We start from the raw sequence: 16,735 nt of genomic DNA, 5'->3' as shown, positions 1-16,735 counted from the left end.
GGAAGTGACAGATATTAAGCAACTAGTTTGACTTTGCCTTTAAGGCTTCATTTTATTTCAGAAACTATTATTCCAATGTCTGTGGCAGCCAGGATGAAAGCTTTGACAGTAATCCTTTAATGTTCACTGTGTGTGTGTGTGTGTGTGTGTGTGTGTGTGTGTGTGTGTATATGTATCACTGTTTTGAAAAGATCCCTCTATTTGTCCCCTACAAAGACACTCAGCAGCCAGAAGCTTTGTGGTGCTCAGCAGCTGTCAGGCGGTATCAGTGAGGACTTTAATGTCATTGCAGCAGATCCAGAACAGACTTATTGACTCATTAGATTCCCTTTTGAAAAAGTTAGATGAAGCCACAGCAGGAACAGAGACACTGTGACTCATTCCATCAAGAACACACGCACTCATACATAGACGCTCAGACATGCAGTCACACTTACACGTGCACATACACACATCTCGCGGTGATGAGCTGAGCACAGATTGGATATGTGATACATGGTGTGTGCTGTATGTGTGTAGAAGTCTGCATGAAAGGGAAGAAATGAGAATAGCTGAACGTGTTCCCTGCATGAGCCACATATTAGACTCAAACCTGATAAAACTGCTAAGACTGCAATTTATCTAAAAGTTCTGTCTCTAAACTGCTTGGGTAATGATTTACCAAGTGCACTTGTTTACTTTCAGGTTTCAGGCTTTCTCTATGGCTACCTTATGGTGATGTACATTTTTATTATTCATTGTGGGAATCATGCGTACGCTGTAACAGCAGTCATTATAACCATTCAGAAATGCAGGCAACCCTGATTTAAGCGATTTACTCACCCACAGAACCAGCTTAACTCCTGTCCTTTAGGCTCTAATAAATGAATGAAATGTAGCTACTGCACAACCACTGGGTAAATCTAAACAGCAGCTATCTCTAATGTTGGTATCACGAGCATTTAAACAGAAAACTGAGTATTTGCTGAGCAGAAACTAGAGTACAAAGTTACAGATTGTTCCTACCAAAAACATGTAACTATGCACTCATAATAGCATGAGGGTCACATGACCAAATCACTCTGCATGTAAATAATAGGCTTGGGTGATTGGCACCTACAATCAGGTGAATCAGAATGGTTTCTTATTGTAGCTCTGATTACAGAGTACAGTACACTGTAAAAATGTGAAGGCTGTATAAACAGTAAGATAAAATGCTGCAGATCATTGGTTTACAGTACACCAAGCACAGAAGTGTTACAGTTTCTTTCTCTCCTCTTTTCTATCTCTTGCATCGTACAGGCTTTACAAGGCAGGAACTGTTTTACATCCTTTACAAACTGCGCACAGATCTTTTTGTGTAAATCCACAGTTTATTGTTGTCATTTTACTGTGTCTTTGCTGTTTTTATCAGTGTGGCATGTTGTTGTTGGCAAACTGTAAACTTCCATTTTGGCCATGACATTCTTGAAAAAGAGATACATGTACACTGACCGCAGTCAGACCTTTCTGGTGAAATAAAGCCTTCAGAAAAATAACCCCACATAGTGAGCCAGTGTTTTGCAATGCGGTGGTCTTTGTGTCGTCTCAATAAAAGGTATTTAGAAAACTACAGGTGCTGGATATGTCCAGCATGTCTGAGGTTATACAATAACCAAAGGTCACAACTGCGTATGTATACAGGCCCGAGACGTCTGACTCCTTCATGTTGACTCACACTAAGTCGGTGAGAACCCTCTAAATGCCTTAAAATGTGAAAAATAATTGTTGAAACCATGACAGTAAAAAGGTGGGTGGCATTTTTGTCAGGGCCTTTTTTGTCCTCTGGCATTTCTAGTGGGCCCATTAACCTGAATCTACATTAAAACCGTTAAACGTACAATACCCTGTTAGACATAGGCATTCATTTGATTAAACTGACAGGAAAAGGAATAAAGAAAGAGAGTAGGTGTGCAGAAAGTGCTCTGTCATTGGCCTTGTAGCCTTCAGGAGAAATCAGCCACTGGCTTCTAACAGGCATTTAACGGAAAATCTGATCCACTGTTTCTGCTTTGCTTTATTTTAACGGTAATCATCTTTGTTTTGCTAAATATTCGTCACACCTTTTTTTGACAAGCAGTCATTCCTTCGTGTGTGTGTGTATGCACTGGCTCAAATATCCAGCGAGAGTTAATTTTCAGGTCAAAAGATGTCTAGGTGAAAACTGGGTGAAATTTGGTTGAAAAGTGAACTTTTTTAGACATCTAGCCTGCGCATAACCATTGTTTAAACAGCATTTCCCTGAAGCTGGTCCTTACTACACATTGAAATATAGTCACTGAAGAGACATTATTTGTAAGAAATCTTTCACTTTGCAACCTAATTTCTTGTCTTTGACCTGCGAATCACCATCTAAATGCTTCCTGGCTTCTGTAACAACAAAGACATCTAGGGACATTGCCTCCTGTGAAGTAGAGGTTTTTTTTTTCTGGGAATGAGGGACCTGCTTATGTGTTAAAATTGTAAAATGTAAAATCATGCTCGGTAAATACGAAATAAGGGGAATTGTGTGATATGTTTGTTGGCCCCAGCAGAACCACCTGTTCATCTATTTGTTTTGCTTCTTATTCAGGTCAGTGTGAGGAGGGCGAGCAAAGCAACAGCTGCTTCTTGTTCCTGAACAACTTCCTCTGCTTCTCATCCATGTGGGATCACCAGGTACCCTCAGACTTCCTACGAGGTGTTGACTCTTCCCTGCGCGCTGGGTTTGCTCAGGGTTGTCCTCTCAGATATCCAAAAATCCATTAATACTGTAGGTACTTGTAGGAATGTCCAGGAGCCAAAACCACATAAACTGAACCTTCTTAATACATACATGTACAGCCATCCTGAGGAACTGGCTACATGTTTTATTCACAATTCCACATGTACAAAGTTACCATTTTGTCAGCAAGGACCCTGCTTTCTTCACCCTTTACTTTTCATATTGCAAGAGCAGATGTCACTTCTTGACTCAGCTCTATTTCCAACATAACTCATCACTGACAGCAATGCCACCAGGTCCAAAACAGGTCATTTTATTGTAAGAGAAACACTTACCTCCAGACTGTCAGAGTGAAACTTTCTGATTTATTCAGTCATTCATCACAGCGTTGATGGCTGGTCTGACTCATCGGTCTTGTTCTCTGGCTCTGGTAGACGGCAGTCTGATCTGGGGCATGGGTCGTGGGAATGAGACAGTTTTCAGCTGGAATAGATGAATGTTCACCTTAAAATCAACACAGTGGTCGGTAAAGAAAACGTGATTTTTCTTTGTGTCTTCCTCTCTACAACTGATTATCATCCACGTGCACGAACCAGATTAGAGCACATATAAACTTGATATTGGAGCCATCCTGTGAATGAAAACATGGATAAATCCATGAGGCAAACACCCACCAGTATAATAAATGAAAGTAAGATACGTTTTTCGTCAACTGACATCCATTATTGATTTCTGGTTATAAAAAAACTTATGTCAAGCAGAAAATAGGTTATTGGAAAGATTCTAAATATCAAGTGGAGCCATTTGAAAAAGTGCTAGAGTTTCGTGAAGCTGTGCAGAAATAACGAGGAAAACTTTCAAAACTCTAAAAATTGCCTTTCATATCGAGTATGAGGAGAAACAATAATGTGTTTTTGTGGTCGGCCATGAAGGTGTTATTTTGAAAGTTGTCACCGGAAAACTCTGTCTTGTTCAGGCTTGCTTGAAAACAGGTTCACTTTTTAAATGTCGAGCTGAGGAAGAAGCGGAATGACAGCCATGGAGGAAATGTGCTCAGTTAAAAACATTTTGAAAACGGTGCAGGTTGTTCCTCCGCTTGAAAATGACACAATAAACCTATTAAGGCAAACAAGGGTGAAAACAGCCAATCGCTGATCTCCTGCTCGATTGCGTATTGATTTGGGTCGGAGCGTCTCCTTTGGCCACCGGGCTGCTCTCATCAATCTCACCGACGCACGGCACCTGTTTGCGTGGATCTCCGGTCCATGGATATTTACTATGAGTCTGCAGACCTGACTAGACTTCACCGTCCGTGAATATAACCGGATACGACGTGGAATGAGGGAAGAAATGAAAACACCGATGAGAGTTTGGCGAAAAGTGCAACTCGATTGAATGCGCGCGGCGTGCTGCTGGACTTATATTAGAGAAAAACACCCGAACCAACAGGTGTGACCTTTCATCTTTCTACGATGGGAAGAAAGAGCTGCACTGCATTATCCAAATAGAGGAATAACTCTCTAATAACACAACAAGCAACCCGGATCGATCGATCGATCGGCTGATTGAGGAGTCCACCTCAAGTCTCCAAACTGGATCCTGCTGCGGGCGTCGATAAACGGATTTGACTGATCACAGACACTTCACACCCTCAGAGGTAAGTTGGGGAAATTGGACAATAAATTACCTTCAGTGGAAAATTAGTAGGCTGGAGCTTATTATTACAGCCTATTGATGTTTTTTCTGTGCTGCCCGCAGGTCCACACCTGTAGTCTGGATCAGTCAGAACCTGAGGATGTCCAGAATGTGTCCAGGATGCTGATATATGTGTTATTTCCATTCCTTTATGTCAGGGCAGGTGGTGAATCCTATGTGAGAAATAGGCTGTAAGATAAGTCAAATTCATATTTAACTTTCCCCCTTTTTTTGTAGCCAAATGAGATTTGTGAAAGACTGCAGTAACAGAATCGACTGATCCGTGTTTCATAAAGTTTTTTAGATTCATTATTGACCGCTGACCGTTGATGGACAAAGGACTCTCAACACGACATGCTGCTTTCAGAGACTAACAAAAGCGTGTGCATCTATTTTAAACAACGCACGGTCTGAGCAGAATGCATTTGAATTAGAATACCGACACTAAAGCCTGTTGGTGATGATGGGAGCTGTTGCATGAATGTAAGTTCTGTCACACTGATGACGAACAGCTCACAGGAAGTGTGTATGTGTGTGTTGGGGGTCGATGTGATGTACTGGAGCTGTGAAGGGGCTCAGCAGAGCTCTCACTGTGGACCCCCCGCCGCCCCCCACCCACCATCACCACCACCACCATCATCACCACCATCCTGCATTCCTGCAGCGTCCAACGCGCGCTCTGGCTCCACACGGTGGCGCACGCTGTTACGCACGGCGCGCTCTCCCGGAGATGTGTGATGTGCCTTCACAGCATCCCTGTGTTGACCTGCGGAGCGCACTGTAAGCATAATCCACTGGGATATAAAGGCTGTGTGTGTGTGTGTCTGTTCTTCCTGCTCACACACACTCACTAACAGTCTCCTGTTCTTTCACCCTCTCTGTCAATCTGTCTTTTTCTTTCTTGTCACCTCCTGTTTGTCTGTCATTCCTTATTTGTCTGTCTGTCTGTGTGTTTACATCCTGTCTCACCCTTTCTCTGTCTGTCTCAGAGTCTCTGCCTCTCTCTCTTTCTTTTTGCCTCTATATCTCTCTCCCTCTCTCTAGCCTCTCCCTGTGTGTTTTGTGAGCACAGCCGCAGGCAGGCAGGGCTGAGTCTGTCATTGGGACTCACTAATGAGCCCTCCACTCTGCCTCCTCATGTGGAGGAATGTTTGCTCTGGAGAGGGAGTGAGAGAGCAAAGGGGGAGAGAGAGAGAGAGAGAGAGAGAGGGAGAGAGGGAGGGAGGGAGGGAGGGAGTGAGGAGCCAAGGAGTGGAGCATGAGAGGAGCTGTCGTACCTGCTGCTCTCACTGCTCAAATATTAACAACGGGTTTCTGGGAACCGATGCCGCTGTTCTGGGACAAGCCCAAACTGTGGAGGCAGCCGGGCTCAGTGGTTTGTGGACAGGCAGTCTGCCGCTGCTGCTGGAGGCACCGCTGCATCTAAGAGTCTGATGGAGGAGGAGGTCACAGAGCCCGATCCTCAGACGGTGAAGCCCACCGGCATGCCGCCGCCGGGGACACACTCTGAGGTTAACGGAGACTTACCAGGCAACCCATATCCGAGGGAAGGGACGGTGGACGTGATGGAGAGTCCGGCGAGGGAGCCTGTTGTGCTGCAGTATCCTGCTGAGTACAGTCAAAGCCACCAGTATGGGTAAGAATCAGCATGGGAGAGACGGAGAGAAAGAGAGACTCTGTAGCTGCAGGGAGCAGCTGGTAATGTGTGCAGAGAGGTGGCACTTCTGTGGGACGCTCCCGTCTCTTCTCTCAGTTTGGAGACCGTTTGACTCCTGTTTTCCAGTGATGGTTTGATGAATTGCCTTTGCACCCTGTTGGCTGTGTTTTCAAGCACCTTGTGTGCCTCTGCTGCATAGTTCATAGCACTGGAAAGTCATTTAACCATAAATTGCTCTTATAGAAGGTTCAAGCATGTCTTATTGATCCATAGTAATATTTCTTGCCTTATTATTTACATTACAGGGACAGTTTTTGACACACATTTGTTTTTGCTGTCTGTGTTGCATGACTTGGTGTCATCATGGTCAAAAGCAGTTGCTAATTAATCTTAATTATGACTTTATGGACAAGTGTGACCAGAATACCTCACTTCAGACTTGATATAAAGTTTATAGATTTTACAAAAATAATCTTCCTAGCTGGACTTTAACAGTGCTGTCATTTTCTGAACTGGCTGTTTGTGTGTTCTCTAGCTGTGTTGCAAAATGGTAAAACTAGTAAAACAACAGTGGAAACTTGCTGCTGCATTTCTCTCTTTTTAAGGAGTCTGCTAATGTGGCCATGCCTCAATCTGTGATGTCATAGCAGGTGCTTTTCTTTTGCTGTCATGAAACAAAAGAAATTTGAACCAGTGGAGAGCAGTGCAGAAGGTGCGATCTGCCTCTTGTGATTCAGTGTTGGATCGCCCTTAAAGCAAAGCTTTCTTTTGGTATTATAGTTCAGCAATTTTTCCTTGTGATGTGAAGAAATGCCAGTTCATCAGTGTTATGCAAATAGCGTCTTCTTTGTCCCTTTAAAGGGGAATTATATCCTGCTGATAAGCTGGTGTATTACACTGGTGTAATTTTCTCAACATAGATTTTTAGACCTCCTCATAACGATGTCACTGTGTCATGGTCCTCTTTACAAAGTTGATTTTGTAGCCAGGGGTCTGCTGCCGGTACACAATGTGCCGGTGTCCCCCTCAGTATCGGCCCGTTGCTGTTGTGCTGCAGGGTCTGATGTGAGAAACTGCCAACTTGCCTTCTTGTCATGCAGAAAGCTTTGAACAAAGGTGTGCTCTTATCAGGTTGCTCTATCTCCAAGAGTCAAGACTCAGAACTGAGGACTGGTCTGGTGCTCTGGTGTGGCCATGGACTGACTAGTCATTTCTTATAGAAAGAGAGGGAGGTTTGGCACTCGCAGGACTGACTGACATGTAGTTATATTACAAAGTTTCAATATAGAGGAGAAGATCAGTGTGTACAAATAGTCTGTTTACTGTCAGGCTACATTATATCTACTTGGACAAAAATCATCTAATGATTATTGCTCAGTATTTCAAAAGGACGAGATTAAATCCAGTTTACGAATTAGTTTTATTATTATTCTTGCACAGCCTATTGGCCAAATCACGTGGAAAATATCAAGAGCAGGCTTATAGTGATTGTCTGTTTCTGGACAATTTTCATACTGATGACATGAATGCAACCTTATAAGGAAGTGTACCATGTTTGAAATGTAGTGCTAAGACGATTAAGCAATTATTCCATTGAAGCGGCAACAATGTTGATAATCAAGTCATTGTTTAAGTCATTTATCAAGCAAGCATTTTCCAGGTTCTCAAATGTGAGGATTATCTGCTTGTTTTTGGTATCATTGTAAATTGAATATAATTGTTTTGGCGATTTGAAGACAATTTGGATTCTCAGAGCATTTTTCAGTATTAGAATTGATGCCTTTCTGTTTCTCAGTGTCCTGATCCTGATTCCTTAACCACACGTCCATGTTGTACGATACAGTGTGACATTAATCTATGATGTCCAGTTGCTGGACACAACAAGTTTGCGAAGGGGATTGAGTTCATCATGCCCTCCCGCCAGTTCTTTGAGGACAAGCAGCATTTTAATGGCAACAGCTTAATTGCGGCTTACTGCTTCTTCCTCCAGGGTCAAAGTGTTTTGATTAGTCATGTCATCTTTGTCTTATCCTTGAAGTGTCAGTACAGGTAGTACATTCCCAGTAAGGCATGCACACAACTTAAGTGGAGGTGGTTTTATTTATGTCTCTGCTGTAATTGGGTTCAGTTCTGCCATGACCCAGTCTTAACAGCACTGGAAAGACTTAAAAGGACTGTAATGATGCAGTAATAGTTTGTCTACTGTCAGGCACAATTGAAATATTGTGGGCGACTGGAAACACACTTAAAAAAAGAAAACAAGATGTATGATATATATGCTGTGAATGCTTTTTATTTTTCTCAAATGTATGGTACGTTTGAGAAAACAGTAATTTCTAACAGAAGATAGAATTGAAGATGTCTTTTAAAACAAGACATTGACATGTACTGTGCATTCACACCACAGTAACATAATTCATGTTTTTTTTTTCCTGTACTGTACTGATTGTACATCATCATCACAATTTAAACATCATCAGGAAATCCAGCAATGTATCATCATTTTTGGGACTTTAATCACTAGAATCCGTCAAATAAAAAAAAGAAAAAGAAAGATGAGCTTCTGGGTGCTGCCTACCGATCTTACAGCATTTTTATCAGGAGACTTTTATCAGGTAATCACATCATCTGAAGCAGGTCTCTATGTAAAAATATTGCTGTAGTTGGAAAGTTTGACTGATAGCGTGCAGAACCTTTTCTTCCGTTACTCTTTGACCTGTGAATCTTGTACACACCTGTTACCTTTTACTCGGGTGGAACTTATTATATGTAGTATTTTGGGGGGAAATGCAGGAAAATTGGAAGAATTCTTGAAGAAAACTGTATTTTCCGTATTTCCGTTGGTTTATGTGAATTCTGACCTTTATCTGAGTCTAGTGACTCAGCTTTAAGAAATAAATAGATTGGTGACGGGTTGACTATAGTGTGGAAACATATTCTGGCTTAATTCTGGAGCACAAGAAACAGCAGAGTGTCAGGTTGTCCCTGTGATTCAATGCCACAGGTCCAATCACAGCTAGTGCAGCCATCAACAACCGTGTGTCCTGTCAATTCAGCGTGTCCTTGAGCCACACACTGAATCCCGACTGACTTTGGATAACAGCATTAGCTAATGGCCTCAACATGATGTAAAATTTGAGTTACTATCCCATAAAATGAGGGCAGGTTTATTCTACTTTTCGTGTCATATGATTTTACACTTTGTGTTGTTCTTGTAAGTCTAGATGCAATGACTTGACTAAAACAATTTACCCTTTTTAGGCCTCCACACTTCACACAGAAGATACTTTCTCTAGAGTCTACTTAAAGGTAATGAGTAAAACTGAAACAATTACTTAATTCATTAATTTGTGGATGGGCTTAAATGAGGGATTTCTCGGTTTTACATCATTATACATTGGGTAAATTGAGTTCCATTCAGAGTTTGGACTCTGGGAAAATTTATTTCACCATTTAATGGTATTTTATAGAATACACAATCGATCAATCAAATAACTAATCAGTGGTATTGAAATAATAATTCTTTTGCCGTTGTGTTACAGTTTTACAGTTGTTGTAAGGGGGGGAAAGCATCTGTGTGTATCTTCAAACAGTTGGGGATGCAGATTTGGTCAAAGCAGTTTGCTCAGGAAAATACTGAAGTACCATCCAGTGATTTAAAGTCATTTCTATGGCTCATTTTAATCAGCCAATCAATCTGACCATTATAACCCAGAATCCTCGCCTCTTTTTCTACTGAACTGATATATCACTGCATACAGGGAATAGTGATTTGATGAGGAAAAACTAGAAGAGGTCTTGGTTGGGCCTGCGGTGATTACTTCCTGATTTAAGTGATTACTGTATGTTGCCTTGCTCCTGAAGGGCAAATTAGCTTGTTCTGCTGAGACCTTGATCAATTTAATCAAGTGTGATGATATGCTGAAGGCTGTGAACAGCTCTGTGCAACACTGTCTTCCTAAGAGGTTGGAGATCAAGTGTTTTACTGTTTCAGCACATTATCTCACAGCTCAGCTACTGCATTAATAAACATAATTTCCTTGTGATATATTATCGTAAAATATTACTGTAAAATCGTTTCTCCTGTCCTCTTAGACGCGTCTACATCTTTGTTTTCCTGATTTCCTGTTTTTGTCCGACCAACCACCATGTTGGTCGGACAAAAACAGGAAATCAGGAAAACAAAGATGTGGTGGTTGGTCTTAAACAGAGAAAAGCAGAAAGTCTTTTGGTTTGATGAATATTTATATTATGTCGTTTCAAAGTTCACTCTCAGTTGGGAAAACAAGGTCCATTTAGAACAGAACAGCTACTAAATTTAAACCTCGTGTTGACATTGTTTTCTCAACTTCTTAAATGATTAGTTAACAAACATACTGAGTCATTTTTCTGCCAATTGACTGACTAAATGTTGGTTAATTCAATGAATTCTTTCAGCCCTATTCTGAATACTCCAATTGTTGCTGATGTTTAAACTCCAACAATGCATCATATTTTATGAAGGTCATTTTGCAGAATCAGAATCAGAAATACTTTATTGATCCCCGGGGGGAAATTGTACAAAACCCCACTATCTGTAAAGGAACTAGAAACTGCAACCATCAAATAAATGCATTGAAATGTAAAATGTTACATTATTATTATCATATTAAAAAGAAATATTACTAAAGTACTGGAAATACTTTGGAACGTTTCCCCCTCTGATTTCGAGTCCAGCCTTCGAACTTCCTACAGGACTTTTTCGACTCTTCTCTGTGTCGTTCAACAACAACTTTCTGGTCTTTGCTGCTAACATGCATGTCTGTCCTCTGCTCAGTGCTGGTTAGTGTGAGCTTTGAGCTGGATAAGCAAATTACTTAAGAATGCAGAGCCAAAGTGTCAGAAACGTGAGAAGACTTCCAATGGAAGCCACAATCTCCCTCCATGCTCATAGAGTGCACACGCAGAGCACATCATTTATTCCCCCAGTCTTTTTCTCTTCAAAAGATTCCCAGTTTCAAAACCAGTTATGTAATACTGAAGGCTCCTGAAGAATTGACTGTAGTGAAATGTATGTAAATTCTGTCCCTGCATGGTAAATCATTCTGATCAGTGTTTCTTCACGTTGGCCGCAGCATCGCAAAAACCCAGGATGGTATACACCTGCGTCAGCTGACAGTATATGGGTTGGCTCGTAACGATAATATGGAAAGAACGGACAAGAGCGATGATTGTAATATTCATCATGACAGCTGAGAGATGACTGAATAATTGATGAATTAGGAAATGAAAATTCCTGGCATTACGTGCGACGAAAAGCTGGTCATAAAAAAGCTTTCGGCGTAGGTTGCAAATGTCTTGATATGCATGCTTATTAAACTGACAAACAAGAAAGATGCAGGGACCAGTTTTCAGTTTGTGAGGTAACGGATTGCTGGCAGCTCCAATCAGGGAAACATGAGCATCGGTATGCGCTGGACACTAGCAACATTATATTACAAGCTGAAGAATTAGATTCAGTCACATATTTGTTAATTTGGTTAGTGACCTGGAACAGCAGCCTGCATGTGTCACGCTGAGGATAACACTCATAGAACTTTAACAGTTTATTAGTGTGGATGCTGCTGAAAACCCAAAGAGCTGAACTGCTGCACATTTAACTTGTTCTTTGGTTTTCCAAAGAGTGTGTTTCCCTTTTTAGATGCATCTTAAATGTTGAGTTTGTTCTATCAAAGCTCTTGTAATCGTGAGGCTTACTTGACTCTGCAAAAATATGATGTGAAGTTCAGCTGATGAAAGAGACACACACATTGAGGAGCCCAATGCTTCAGAGCAGTTCAGTTTTCTGCCCTGCTCTCTCTGTATAATGTCTCAGCCCATTTTGGACTCCTCATTCTGTCTCAGAAGCGTCTCCTCCAAGTGCTCATCGAGACAAAATCCAATTAGAGAGAAGGAAGTAGTCGCCCAAATCTCTCTGCTCTATGTGCTCTTATTTTCCTCCTGTGCCCTTGGGCTTCGATTTATTGAATAATTAATTGCCTCAGTCACATTTGCACATACAGTACACACACACACAAACTCTCACACACCCACACACATTCACTACATTTACCTCTTGTTATGAGTCTCCCTCACTGTGTGACTTCCCATTTAGCGAATGAGTTCTGCTTCATTTATGGATCTCGTTTATGCTGTGCCCCTTGGACGTTAATTTGTTTTAGCTTCCCCAACATCACAAATGGGTAAACCAGCTCCCTATAGCTGATTATGGGTTCACATTTCATGTTGTTTTTTACTTGACTTAAAAACAACATGAAAGAAAAGAGGATTTATGCACCTCACAGTTCGCACAACTTTATTCTTGGTAAGTGGCTGATAACATTCATGTACAGTGATGCTGCGAGTTCCCCCTGCTGTTAAACCTTGTTTAGGAACCTGTGTAATGTGTGGAGCTTTTGATTGGTGTTTGTGTTCAGAATTAAACTTAAAACCAAGAGGTAATTCTCCTCAGCTCCTCCCTTTCCTTCACCGCTGTTTCCTTCTGCTGTCTCAGGGAGAAGATGCCGTTCCACCATGTGACGGCAGGCCTGCTCTACAAGGGGAACTACCTGAGCCGCTCGCTGTCAGACAGCGACAGTGACGTGCTGGCCAGCATCTCCGTGGAGGAGCTTCATGGTAAGGCTTCACAGTAAACTGTCTGGCTGCAGTCCTGTCTTATGCTTAATGTCCATTTAAAGTGATTTGGCTGCTGCTGCCTGCCTTTTACCCCCATAATCACTGGCAACATTTTACTACCAATGAAGATGAGCAGATTTTATTTGAACACCTTCTGTGTGTTGTTACTGTAACCTGTATGAGGTACTTGATGAATTTGTTTCAAGATCGTGCATTCATTTAGTAGCATAATCTAAACGCAGTGTCTCTTTTGGAACAAAAAAGTAGTATTGACACACAGTAGTAACAACACATGTGCGTTGTGTTTTCATCGGCAGCCAAAGCCTGCTTCAGTCTGTTTTGATCATTTTCAGTTAATTTATTATTATTAAGAGGTAAGATAAGGTCAGCTCTATAGTGCGAAAAAGACAACAAAATGTGACTAGAATACTTGCACCTGGAATATAGTGCTGCATACAAATGAGGAAGAAGTCACTGCAGCTTTGTGTTTAGTTACGCTTCATGCCAGCTTGAGGGGGCTGCAGAACCAAAGCTATGGGAAACTGTTGCCAGAAGTTGAAGAACAACATTGGCTGCAATGGAAAAGCAACAAAGATGCTGAGGATTTAGAAGGTCTTTGACTGTACAAAAAAATAAAGTGTAAACAAAGGGAATGAACCAGAGGACAACAGGGGAAACGCAGGCAGTCATGTGATTTCTAAGGCGCATCAGACGGTCACACAGTGGGAGGCTCTGCGTAAATATGACTATTTTGGGCAACAAGCCTGTACACACTGCGGAATCCCAAACCCATATGGAAAACATTTCCAGTTACTTAACCTCCTAAGACCCAAGCTCTATCTTGATTTCTCTTTGCTATTTGGGCTTATTGGGACCTGATAAGTATAAAAATTAAGCATCATCTGTTGACATGATGTGGTTCTGCATACGGGGACAATTTTGAATTTCCATATAAGCAGAATTAAGTATTATGGTATACTAACCCAAAATGTGATGTCCACGCATGTGGATGCCAGGTCTTAGGAGGTTAAGAGATCCACAAATGATGTGGTTTGATGGAGGGCTACCAGTAAACAGGCTTGTGACAGGTTTTGTTTTAAAGGACAGATGATGATCCAAGCCGCCCCAGTCAGTTTTATAGTCAGTCAAAGAATGCTTTGAAAGACAATACAGCGCTACAAAACCGGCAGCATCCTCCTCTTCTGAGCCAACAAAGCATTGTAATGCATTATTCTCTACGTAGCTTATCTCAACAGGAGACTTCACATTTGCTAGCTTCTCTCTCTGGCTGTAGCTGAGGCTGTGTTTATGAACCCTTTGTTTTGGAGTCTGTCTGAGAGTAATCACCTGGGCCTGTACAACACAAACCTGATCAATTACAGTCGGCCAGAGTCAGCAGCGTCAGCCTCACAGGCAGCAAATAAACTAGACTCCCCCAGACCTCCAAAATATTAATCCATTGATGCAACATTAAGCTGCCGCCTGGAAAATTGGCTGCACAGCACTCGGTAATAGCCAGATACTCTGTCAGGGTTGAGTTTTAATATGCATGGAGATATTTGCAGCGCATGAATTTGTCATTCCTTTTTCAACGGTTTTCATGTTGTTTGGTGATTAAGAAAAGGCTTGTGGTTAGAGGGTCCTAATGAGGTCAACTAAACACTGTGAAACTGACAAATTGTAGCCTGTCAGCACTATAATTACTGTATCAGTATTTACTATACACCACATGTTGGTTGAGTGGTGGTATCATCTACTGTAGAAGGTCACCAGCTTGGATGTTTAGACAGTCTTTAATTATCTGAGATCTGAGAGGGAGAAATTAGTCATTCATGCCCAAACAGTTATGGAAGTGTTTGTCAGCAAGGCACTTTACCTATGAAAAATTGCATCATTTTTCTCAGTGTCATAAATCAGTCAAACCAGAGTGCACAGATATCACACATCCACATTCTGCTGATCTCAGATCTCTCAGAGGATAAATGTTCATATCAAAAGATTCTCCGTATTAACTTAAGATCTTGCCTTTATAATTATCCAATTAGAAATGTAATCAGTTGCAGTGCAAACAGTAGTCGCACAAAGCATGGCAATTATTGTACTTATGTGAATATGTTCCAGTAGTGCACCAAAACTGGAAACATATTCATCTCATATTAACATCCTCAAAGTCAGAATTCTTTGACAGTGGAAAGGCTTGTCCCTTCAATGTGGTTGTTATATACCTGGAACACTGACATCCTCTTCTATCCAATCATACAGATCTTTGCATGCGTTTTGAAAACCTTTGCACATATAAAACACCAAACAATTTCCACGTGGATATCCTGTTATAAATAGTGTCGTTGTAGAAAATAACAATGTATGGCATGCTTACCAAACACATATGATAAATCTGTAAATATATGGACTAAACACCAAGTAAAAACAGCCTTGCCTTGCAGGTACGGGTGATTATATTTCTTTGAAGCGGACAATGCATGGACATACAGAACAAGGTTTTCATACAAGGTTTACACCATTAGAAACAGCCTTACCTGTCTGTCAAGTGTCATTAGCAACTCCTGTATGTCTCCCATCGATTCCTTTTCCCCGGTGCAGCTTACGCAGCCTTTACATTCTGCACATTCAACACTTCTGCTTCACAATATTTAAAGAGGCAATTTACTGGGCCATTAAAAAGCTTGCAGCAGCGGGCCGAGCTGTCACACGGCGGGGGGTGTGGAATCAGTCAACTGGTGTCTCATCTCTCAGGAGAAGCTGCTGTTGCATGTGGGGATTTATAAAGAGAACAACTGGCCCTCAAGTCTTTCTTACTACTACTACTACCTTAAGATTTGACAACAATATAAGTGTATTTATTTCAGTATTCATTTGCAGCTGGCAGTTATTGTCCAGCAACTCTAGAGCAAAGAGGGGCAACTTTGTAATGTGAGCTTCACTTGCAAAATTGTGGCCCTAATTTTACTTGTTGTGAAGTTTGAAGTTAAAATCAACGAAACAAGATTGACAAATATGTCATCATCATTTACCAATTGAGCCACTGAGGCAATTATTCTTTGCAACACTAAAAAAGAAACACAAACATTTCCTGACCTGTGTTTTCGCTCCACGTGGAGCCCGTAGCGTTGACTGTCATTACAGCAGGAAGGAGAGTTAAATGTGCTATGCACAAACTTTAAACCAGTACAGGATCTTTTATCTATCAGTTGTAGGATGCAGGGTTCGTATTTAATTCTTTGAAACAGACTTCATAAGGTGTTCCATTGATCTTAGAGATTTCATTCAATATGTGTGAACAGGAACACACTTCCTGCCATGCCTGACTGCAGATCCGAGATTCTGATCTGTGATCCAGTCAAAAGTCCTGGAGCTCCGCTGTCACTCAACTGAAGACTGGCTTTGAAGATTTTGAGCATTTACATCTAAAAGGCGATTAGAGTTAAACTAGTGCCTCTTCATTAGCACTCAGCGACAACATCCCCCATTCCCTCTGAAAGTAATGAATGATGGCCACTAAATGTGTAACGTTGTTGATTCCATGCCATACAACCTCTCTGCTCCTGAGATGCACTGCCCTTGCTTCATGACACGAGTGCATCCTTTGTGCCCTCTGAGAGCAGTTTGTACGTCATTTCTTGTTAATTTAAGAGCAGGCAGTTTTTCTCTTATTTATTAACAAATGTATTTAAATTCAGTTACAGTATGGTGAAGGCAAGGCGTCGCCCGCTCCTGACCGAATGCAAGGATAAACTACAGGTTTCAAGAATCACCTTTATACTCGGTGTGCTCTCTGGTCCGTTCTTACATTCTTGCAGGGAAAACTCTCCATCATATGCTCCTCCATAAGCTCCTGAAAGAACAAAAGAACAAATTGGACTTACTGTAATGTCACATTTCATGAGACAATTAAGATGAATTAAAGTTTTACTAAATTCTACACAATCTTTACTTGAAAGCCTCAGCCTATAAATAACTGTTGATAAAGAGATTGAAATGTGGTTAAC

At 41.4% G+C, this 16,735-nt stretch overlaps 1 protein-coding gene across 1 annotated transcript in view; it reads left to right on the top strand.

Moving 5' to 3' along the window:
- Nucleotides 1-5,850: 5,850 nt before the first annotated feature.
- Nucleotides 5,851-16,735, top strand: part of LOC139285598 (calcium-binding protein 8-like) — a 45,959-nt gene continuing 35,074 nt past the window's right edge. The window contains exons 1-2 of the mRNA XM_070906188.1: nucleotides 5,851-6,053; nucleotides 12,607-12,728. Coding sequence (XP_070762289.1) covers nucleotides 5,851-6,053; nucleotides 12,607-12,728 — 325 coding nt within the window. The remainder of the gene's footprint in view (nucleotides 6,054-12,606; nucleotides 12,729-16,735) is intronic.

The sequence above is a fragment of the Enoplosus armatus genome, chromosome 5 (genome assembly GCF_043641665.1).
Source record: "Enoplosus armatus isolate fEnoArm2 chromosome 5, fEnoArm2.hap1, whole genome shotgun sequence".
Taxonomy (NCBI): domain Eukaryota; kingdom Metazoa; phylum Chordata; class Actinopteri; order Centrarchiformes; family Enoplosidae; genus Enoplosus; species Enoplosus armatus.
This window is presented reverse-complemented; position numbering and strand designations above follow the sequence as displayed.